General features: G+C 37.0%; 2 protein-coding genes across 2 annotated transcripts in view; both read right to left on the bottom strand.

Moving 5' to 3' along the window:
* Positions 1-1,741: 1,741 nt before the first annotated feature.
* LOC106883707 (beclin 1-associated autophagy-related key regulator) lies at positions 1,742-8,103 on the bottom strand. The gene is made up of 3 exons (XM_014934816.2): positions 7,898-8,103; positions 6,963-7,133; positions 1,742-6,498 (listed from the first exon to the last, which is right to left on the bottom strand). The coding sequence occupies exons 2-3, from the start codon at positions 7,112-7,114 to the stop codon at positions 6,192-6,194; spliced, it is 459 nt and encodes a 152-aa protein (XP_014790302.2). The 5' UTR covers positions 7,115-7,133; positions 7,898-8,103; the 3' UTR covers positions 1,742-6,191.
* Positions 8,104-9,838: 1,735 nt separating this feature from the next.
* Positions 9,839-10,516, bottom strand: part of LOC106883708 (beclin 1-associated autophagy-related key regulator) — an 11,203-nt gene continuing 10,525 nt past the window's right edge. Inside the window, exon 6 of the mRNA XM_014934817.2 lies at positions 9,839-9,896. Within this exon, the coding sequence (XP_014790303.2) occupies positions 9,839-9,896 (58 nt within the window). The remainder of the gene's footprint in view (positions 9,897-10,516) is intronic.

The raw sequence follows: 10,516 nt of genomic DNA, 5'->3' as shown, positions 1-10,516 counted from the left end.
AACGTTAGTTTTCTCGTATATTTCAATCATTTGACTGCGGCCATGCTGGAGCACCGCCTTTTGTTGAACAAGTCGACCTCCATGACCTATTCGTTGTAAGCCTGGTACTTATTCTATCGTCCTCTTTTGCCGAACCGCGGCACTGGCAACGATCTCGCTCGAATGTCTTTACACGTGCCACCGGCACAAGTGCCAGGAAGGCGACGCTGGGCACAGGTGGCGTCACAATTTCGCGTTTGCTTGCCCCAACAGGTCTTCGCAAGCCGATTTTCGTGTCGAATGAAGGAGACGACGTTGGCATTGTTCTATATAATTAGAATGTTCTTTTACCTCAAAACTCCTTTATTAATACCAGTATATACCTATTAATCAATATTCACAGACACCATCTGATGAGAAACTGAAAGAATAGCCATTGTATGTATCATCATCATCATCATCGTCGTTTAACGTCCGCTTTCCATGCTAGCATGGGTTGGACGATTTGACTGAGAACTGGTGAAACCGGATGGCAACACCAGGCTCCAATCTAATTTGGCAGAGTTTCTACAGCTGGATGCCCTTCCTAACGCCAACCACTCAGAGAGTGTAGTGGGTGCTTTTACGTGTCACCCGCACGAAAACGGCAACGCTCGAAATGGTGTCTTTTATGTGCCACCCGCACAAGCCAGTCCTGGGGCACTGGCAACGATCTCACTCGAAAATCCTACGGGAGCCAGTCAGGCGGTACTGGCAATGGCCACGCTCAAAATGGTGCATCTCATGTGCCACCCGCACAAGAGCCAGTCCAGGGGCACTGGCAACGATCTTACTTGGCTTGCCGGGTCTTCTCACGCACAGCACATTTCCAAAGGTCTCGGTCAGTAGTCATCGCCTCGGTGAGGCCCAATGTATATATATATATATATATGTATATTACACACACATGTATATATTTATGTGCATGTGCCTGTCCCCCCACTATTGCTTCATAACCGATGTTGGTGTGTTTATGTCCCCATAACTTAGTGGTTCAGCAAAAGACACCAATAGAATAAGTACAAGGCTTACAAAGAATAAGTCCTGGGATTAAATTCTTCAACCAAAACCCCTTGAGGCTAAGCTCCAGCATGACCACAGTCAAATGACTGAAACAAGTAAAAGAATAAAAAGGAAATAAGATGTTTCATAAAAACAGATACCAGTAATTAATCATACGAAAACTAAAAAACAAAAACAACTCTTTATGTAATTTATATAGTATTTATTTTTTTACAATTTTATTTGCATTTTTATTCTCACAGAATTTTGACATTTTTCTTCCTTTTTTGTTTTTTTTTTATGCTTATTATTTCACTACATTATTGAGAATCTTCAACACAAAAGAATATTTACAAAAAAAAAAAAAAACGAAAGAATTTTCAATAAAAAAAATAATTTTGTTGAGTTATTTTTTTATATTTTTATATTATATTATACATTTTTTTGCTTATTTATGCAATTTTCTTTTTATATATATATATTTCTATTTATTGTTATGATGTTTTTATTTTATCCATTGTTGAAAATAAATAGAAACAAAATACATGACATTATTATGAATCCTCAAAGAATCCAGAGCTGCAGCTTGTTTCAGGTTCAGTCCCACTGCGTGGCACCTTGAATAAGTGTCTTCTATCATAACTTTGGTTGACCAAAGCTTTCTGAGTGAATTTGGTACAGAGAAACTGAAAGAAGCTTGTAGTGTATGCATATGTATGTGTGTGTGTATATATATATAGATATAGATATAGATTATATATATATATATATATATATATATATATATATATATTCACTCTATGCTTAATTGTGGTACAGTATGGGCAGATTTCTGAAATCCAACAAACTTTTATGCAGATATACTTTTATAAATGAATATGATAAATGGGTAATACTAAATGGACTTTTTCTCTTTCTCTTTCTTTTTTTTTTTTTGTGATGTAATCTTGGGACTAGCAATGTTTGCAGCTGGAGATAGCTTTAAACCGTCCTTTATATCAACAATATACATATACTGATGTAATTGACAGATTGTTTATAAAGCTTGAAACACATGTACCGCGATACCCTTTGTGTTCTGTTTCCAATTTTTGTTTGATACATATATATATGTGTGTGTATGTATATATATATATATATATATATATATATATATGTACTGCTTAGGCATTACAATACTAATATCCTGGTATGGAACTCAATACATGTATGTTCCACTGAGTAGTCCACTACACCTTATAGCAGAGACAGCTGAAAGCTAATGAAGTTTGTAAGACAATCAGCGTTAGGAAGGGCATCCAGCTGCAGAAACTCTGCCAGATCAGATTGGAACCTGGTGCAGCCATCTGGTTCGCCAGTCCTCAGTCAAATCGTCAAACTCATGCTAGCATGGAAAGCGGACGTTAAACGATGAATAATAATAATAAACATTTAAAGTTTACTTTTCCATGCTTGCATGGGTCAGGTAGAATTTGTTGAGGTAGATTCTTTTATCATGACCGGATGCTCTTCCCGTCACCAACCCTTCCCCTGTTTCCAAGCAAAGTAATATTTTCCCCATGGCTGGACATGATTTTCATGGAAGACTGGAAATGAACCACTTTGCTTGTATGATGATGATGCCCCTTCATAACCATCACATGATGTCTCGACAAGGGTATACACAAACACACTCACACAAATGCACACACAATCTATTCATAAGTCTTTGGCCAGCCGAGGGTTACTGTAGAAGACACGTATTTATAAAACTTTGCTTTAAATATGCTTGAAAAGAGGAAGTTGTGATAGTCGTGACTCTTTTGCAAAGGATACATTGAAGAAGGAAAAAAAAAAACGAAGTTGGTAATTTTTGTTAATGGTTTTTAACATTTATAAAAAAAATTTAGAATTATAATAATAATAATAACAATAATAATAATAATTACAATAATAATAAAAATAAACTTAGCTATATAGGGAGAAAATTTAAAAAATTCCATTAACACAGAATAAGTAATATCAGATATTATGGAAACACATAACTGCAAACATCTGTGTGAAGGTATGTAGTAGTCGTAGTAGTACTTTGACAAAACACCAAGCATTTGAAACAATCTTATCAGACATCGATACAAGGTCTAAGGGACTTCTGTAGGCATTTATATCACCTAAAGTATGTCAAATGAGTACTCATTATAACTTATTGTAGTTACACTCGACCTCAGCCATGCATCAAGTCACTCTCAACTCAAGCCATATACCAAGTTATGCTCAACCTAAACCACGTACCAAGTTACATTTGAACCTTAAGTTACACTTGACTTAAGCCATGTGCCAAGTTACACTCAACTGAAGCCTGCTTCAAGTTACACTGAATCCTGCTATGTGCCAAGCTGCACTAAACCTAAGCCCTGCACAAAGTTACACTCAACTTAAGACCTGTTCGAAGTTATGCTCAACTTTTAACCTAAGAACTGACCAGTTTACAATCAACTTAAGTCCAATACAAAGGCCCTCTCAATTTAAGTTCCACTCAAGTTAAGCTCCACGTTCCACTCAACTAGGACCCCCAACCAAGTTACACTCAAGCTTCAACCAAGTTCCACTCAACTAGGACCCCCAACCAAGTTACACTCAAGCTTCAACCAAGTTCAACTCAACTAGGACCCCCAACCAAGTTACACTCAACTGAAGCACTAACCAAGTTATACTCAAATCCGATATAAAGCTACACTCAACTTAAGTCCAAGGCAAAGTTACACTCAAGCTGTTACCAAGTTAGAGTTGGCCTTCATATTATTTTGGTTAGTGTATTTCATAGCTGGTTGTTGCTAATGATGATGATGATGATGGCGGCGGTGGTGGTGGTGGTGGTGGTGATGATGATGATGATGACTTAAGTTGGTAGTGGCAGTGATGATAGTGACGTTAGCGGTGGTGGCGATGACAATATTCATGAACAACGATGCTGGCAGTGATGACGATGATGGCGGTGGTGGTGGAAGTGGTAAAGACCATCATAAATACAACCAGTAAAATTCAAGACGATACTGCTGCTGTTGTCGCTGTAGTTGCAGCTTTAGCCATGGGTTGACCCTAATTCTAACCCATACAACCCTTGTTAACAATAATCTCTATTTCAAATTGTAATTAAAAAAAAAAAAAAAAAAAAATGGATAAAACAAACTTCCTGAGTCATACAGACTCACAGGACCTGTTTCCTGGACTCTCTGGTGCATGTATTCTTTTCTACTCTAGGCACAAGGCCTGAAATTTTAGTTGGGAGGGGCCCAGTCGATTAGATCACTCCCAGTATGCAACTGGTACTTAATTCATCAACCCCCAAAAGGATGAAAGGCAAAGTCGACCTCGGTGGAATTCGAACTCAGAACATAAAGACAGACGAAATACCACTAAGCGTTTTGCTCGGCGTGCTAACAATTCTGCCAGCTCACCGCCTTAAGGTGTATATATTCACCCCCACCCTGGATGGGATGATAGTCCATCTAAGGATTACTCACCTTTACCAGCTGAGTGGACCGGAGCAACATGAAATGAAATGTTTTGCTTGAGAACACAATGCACTGCCCAGTCCAGGAAATGAAACCACAATCTTATGATCATGAGTCCAACACCCTAACCACTAAGCCACGAGCCTTCACCATTAGTAACAATAATCATAATTGTTTCAAATTTTGGTGCAAGACCAGCAAATTTTAGGGGAAGGGGCCACGGCATGGGGATCAACTCCAGGACTTACTAGTACTGTATATCAATGACCACAAAAGGATGAAAGAGAAACCTGACCTTGGCAGCATTTGAACTCAAAACATTAAGCTAAGTATTTCTTATTTCTTTATTGCCCACAAGGGGCTAAACATAGAGGGGAAAAACAAGGAGAGAGAAAGGGATTAAATCAATTACATCGACCCTAGTGCGTAACTGGTACTTAATTTATCGACCCCGAAAGGATGAAAGGCAAAGTCGACCTCGGTGGAATTTGAACTCAGAACACAGTGGCAGACGAAATACCATTAAGCATTTTGCTCAGCGTGCTAACGATTCTGCCAGCTTGCCACCTAATAATAATAATAATAATAATAATAATAATAATAATATTAATAATCCTTATTATAAACACAAGGCCTGGAATTTTTGAAGGGAGTCAATTACCTCAACCCCAGTGCTCAGCTGATAATTATTTCATCACCTCCTGAAACAATGAAAGGCAAAAGTAGACCCAACTGGAATTTAAACATCCAACATAAAGAAATAATACTGGGCATATTTTGTCCAGCATGGTAACAATTATGCCAGCTTGTCACCCTTGTAGTAGTAGTAGTAGTAGTAGTAGTAGTAGTAGTAATGCTTCAAATTTTGGTGTAAGGTCAGCAATATACAACACTCACACAAATATATACATATGCAGACATACATACATCTGTACATGTGTGTGTGTGTGTGAGTGTGTATGCATGTATGCTTGTGTGTATGTATGTATGTATGTATGTATGTATGTATAAAGTAGCAATAATAGCTATATATGGTGAGTACAAACAAAGAAGAGAGTAATTGATATTAATGTAGAGAATGAAGTGAACAAATATTTTGTTGTCATTGAGAGAGAGGAAAAAAACAAACAAACTCAGAGTGGTTAGGTTGAATATCTCAACATGAAATAAATAAATATATGTAATTATATACATACATTTATATATATATATATATATATATATACACACACACACATACATATACACACACACACACATATACATATATATATACATATACACATACATATATATACATATACACACATACATGTATATACCTATACATACATACAAATACACAAACACACACACACACATATACAAACGCACATACATATATATATATACATACACACATATATATATATATATACACAAACACACACCCACATATATATATATACATACACACACAAACACATTTTTTTATTCATTTGTGTACATATGTTCAAGTAGATATTTGCATACACACACACACACACACACACACACACACATACAAACATACATGTATATGTTTGTAGATATAATCATAACACTGATACAAATATCTATGGCTGCACACACAAGCAGAAACGGACGTCCAAACACTCAAAAACAAAAATGCATTAATGCAACAGAAGTTTATCCTCATCAGCGTCGGTCAAAATAATGGCTGGCAGCAGCTCTCCAGAGTGATGCCACAGATGCAGCAGCAGTAGACATGATGCTTCCCGCCGTCGACTGTGGTTCCATAGGTGTCGACGTCGCAATGTTGGGGATGTAGGACGCCACTTGACCCGTTCGATCCACCTCCGGTATCTCATAACAGACGCGTTCCCAGTCAAAGTTGGAGTCCGTCTCGTCGACGATAGAATCCCGGTCTTCTTCGCTGTCGTCAGACAAACTGATCTTCTCAATAGACTGGATGATATCAGCCTGAGCTTCGAACGGGCTCTCACTGGGATTATTTGAAGAACATGAATATGGAAAAAAGTAAAAAGAAAAAAAAATACAGGAGATAAAATGAATGTGGGTGGAGACAAAAACAAGAGACTAGAATGAAATCAAAAATTAAATTACTGAAGTCATAAGAATTTTATAAACATTTGAGAGAACATGAAATAATTCATTTTGGAACAGTGGATCTCAAAGCAAATAAAGCTATATATATATAACAGCATGTAAATATTGTGTCAAAAAACCCTTCTGGACAATAAAAGTTGGCAACAAGAGATGTAATTTATGTCTCACAGATAACCAACTTCTATCCAAAAGAGTTTTTCAACTCAATATTTTCCCAGTATATAACCCAATGTGTATGCTATTATTCATAGATTTATGTGCTTCGAGATCCACTATTCCAAAAATTAATTAGTTCAATAAATAAAAGGGTAAAAGAGACAAAGAAAGAGTGACACTCACCTTCCAAGCCGAGGAGAACTGAGCAAAAGCAAAATATTCTGAAGGTGTAACATGGGGGTGATTTCTTCAGATGGCACACCCTGGGATTGACACAAATGGACAATATTCTGATTCAGTCTCCCCACAGCACTGTTGAACTGTTTTTTGGACATGTCACCACGGCAGAAGTCACTGAAACGGGACGCACAGACAAACAGTTAAGAAAATAAATCTTCTGTGAAAAGTAAGTGTTAGTGGTGCCCACTGTTACCTGAACAACAGCAGCAACAAAAACACCACCAACAACAACAACAATAGTAGCAATAACTGCATCTACAGTAGTAAAGGGTCCTTTGTGTGGTTGCATGGGTCTGTTTGAAATAGCAGCTTGATCTCCCTCAAATCACACTCTGCTGACTAGTGAAAAGAAACAACACACTGGATAATGTAATCCAATATACCCCTAAAAAGTTGTGATGGCCACGGTTGGAACATCTTTGATCATACACCTACACAATCAGAGATGCCCAATTGTCCATGCAATATCAATAGCTGTGGCACATGGCTTAGTGGTTAGAGTATTTGGCTCACGATTAGAAGGTCATGAGTTCAGTTCCTAATGATGCAGTGTGTTCTTGAGCAAGACACTTCATTTCATGTTGTTCCAGTCCACTCAGCTGACAAAAATGAGATGTACCTGTAATCCAAGGGGGCCAGCCTTGTTACACTCTGTGTCATGCTGAATCTCCCTAAGAACTACATTAAGGGTACACGAGTCTGTGGAGTGCTCAGCCACTTGCATGTTAATTTCACCAGCCGGCTGTTCTGGTGGTCGGATCGACTAGGAACTTCATCATTATAATAACTGGTGGAGTGCCAGAATTTACAGTAGTAGCAGCCATCCCGTCAAAATCTGTCGTTATCATCATCATTGACATAGAAAAGGAAATACTTACATGTAAGACTGTCGCCGTGGTAGTGTGACGTCCAGTATGTAACTAAGGACACTGACCAGCTGCGTGGTGTAACAGAGAGCAGCACTGATAGTGTGTGCTGGGTTGCAGTGACTAGGTTCTGTATCAGGTATAACCTCGGACTTAGCCTCAACTGGTCGGAGATTACAACACAAAATAAAATAAAAAGTAAGTAAATAAGTAAAATAGATAAAAGTATTTTGTTGTATTTCAGGATGGCCATTATGCTAATAATAATAATAATCACACACACACTGGTTCTGTTTCACTTCTTTTTTTAGTCAACTCGTTAACATTTAACACAGGTGTGACTGTGTGGTGGGAAGCCTGCTTCTCAACCACATGGTTCCGGGTTCAGTCCCACTGCATGGCACCTTGGACAAGTGTCTTCTACTATAGACTAGGGCCAACCAAAGCCTTGTGAGTGGATTTAGTAAATGGAAACTGGAAGAAGCCTGTCATATATATATATGTGTGTGTGTGTGTATGTGTGTGTCTGTGTTTGTCCCCCACCACCGCATGACAACTGGTGCTGTTGTGTTTACATCTCTGTAACTTAGTGCTTTGGCAAAAGAGACTGATAGTATAAGTTCCAGACTTAAAAAAAAAAAAAATCCCTGGGGATCAATTTGTTCAACTATAACCCTTCAAAGTGGTGCCCCAGCATGGCGACAGTCTAATGACTGAAACAAATAAAATATAAAAGATAATTAACCAATCAATTGCTCGGTTAGCCCTTTAGCATTTTAAACCGGCCATATCCGTCCCAAATATCCTACCCAGAATTTCTCAACCAGGGTTCCACGAAGGGATCTTAGGGGTTCTCTGAGAAAGAGTGAGATAAGCTAATGCTAATTTCATGATCCTAATATTCCTATACATGCACAACATATTATTGGTTATTGTAATATTGTAATATAGACATCAACCAATCTAACATTGTAGGAGTGGCTGTGTGGTAAGTAGCTTGCTTACGAACCACATGCTTCCGGGTTCAGTCCCACTGCGTGGCACCTTGGGCAAGTGTTTTCTACTATAGCCTCAGTCCGACCGAAGCCTTGTGAGTGGATTTGGTAGACGGAAACTGAAAGAAGCCCATCATATATATGTATATAGATATATATATGTATGTGTGTGTGTCTATGTTTGTCCCCCCCAACATCGCTTGACAACCGATGCTGGTGTGTTTACATCCCTGTAACTTAGCGGTTCGGCATAAGAGATCGATAGAATAAGTACTAGGCTGCCAAAGAATAAGCCCTGCGGTCGATTTGTTCAACTAAAGGTGGTGCTCCAGCATGGCCACAGTCAAAATGACTGAGGCAAGTAAAAGAGTAACCATTGGGGATATATTTAGTGATGTCTGTAATTTATGGACACCCTACATATATATATATGTATATATATATATATGTATATATATATATATATATATATGATATTTACCATGTGAACTACGATGAAAAAATATGAGAAAGATATGGTACATAATTTTTTTTTGAAGGGGTAACTTGAGATATGTAATTTATTTTAACAGTTACACAAGTGTAAAAAGGTCGAGATACATTGTCCTAACCACTAAGTCGGGTGACTCCACATCAACCCCAGTGCTTAACTGGTACTTATTTTATCAATCCCCAAAGGTGGAAAGACAAACTGGACTCCAGCAGGATTTGAACTCAGGATGAAAAGCCAAAAGAAATGTTGCTGAGCATTTTGTTTGACAGTCTGCCAGCTTGCCATCTTAAATTGACTAATTACAATAAAAAGTGAAATGGAACCAGTACATGTGTTTATAGTGGCGCAATGACACTCCCAAGGTACAACAAAATCTGTTTCAAAACACAAACTCACATCAAGAATCTTGCAAACCACATACAAAAAAAAAAATGATCTTAAATAAATGGAATTGTACACATTAATTCAAGCTTCTGATACCAAACCACTTGAGACCATTGCATGGTTCTCTGATACAAACTTCCTGTTTTAAATTGATCAAAATTAAAAACTTCCATCAAAATTTCAAGTTAATTTAAGTTCCAAACACTAGCTTACCTATAACAAAGTTATTTTATTACATTCTTCATTTATTTTCAAAATTAAATTAAACAAAAGCAGAATATTTTAACAGAAATATTATTGTAAGGAAAGGATTAAACAGATATGAATTAAAAGCTTCCACCGAAATTTGATGTAAATTTGTTCCAAACACCACCTTAAAAAGTTATTTTACTAAATTCCTCGTTACATTCAAAATTAATAGAAACGATGGCAGGATATTTCAACAGAAATATGGTAACAGAAGGGTTAAAGTGATCTAAATAAAAACCTTCCATCAAAATTTTATGTCAGTTTAAGTTCTAAACACCAGATTAATAAAGTAATTCTTCATTATTTTTAAAATTGATTGAGTTTTACATGTTAGACTGACATGTAAATCTTTGTAATTCCTATTAGCAAATGAAACACATGTAATGGTGGATAAATAATACCCTAAAATTTCCAATTTCCTGTTTTGTTGTATATACATGTATCTATGTATATACATATACATATATATATATATATATATATATATATATATATATATATATATATATA

This window comes from Octopus bimaculoides, chromosome 23, assembly GCF_001194135.2.
Source record: "Octopus bimaculoides isolate UCB-OBI-ISO-001 chromosome 23, ASM119413v2, whole genome shotgun sequence".
In the NCBI taxonomy this organism is placed as follows: Eukaryota; Metazoa; Mollusca; class Cephalopoda; order Octopoda; family Octopodidae; genus Octopus; species Octopus bimaculoides.
Note: the sequence above shows the minus strand (reverse complement) of the source record. Positions and strands in the feature narration are given on the sequence as shown.

Bases quoted from the DNA above. Each gene is read 5' to 3' on its own strand.
- LOC106883707 (XM_014934816.2), bottom strand. From the start codon at position 7,114: ATGTCCAAAAAACAGTTCAACAGTGCTGTGGGGAGACTGAATCAGAAT. The intron at 6,499-6,962 runs GTGAGTGTCACT...AAATAATCCCAG, and splicing joins AGTTCTCCTCGGCTTGGAAG to TGAGAGCCCGTTCGAAGCTC.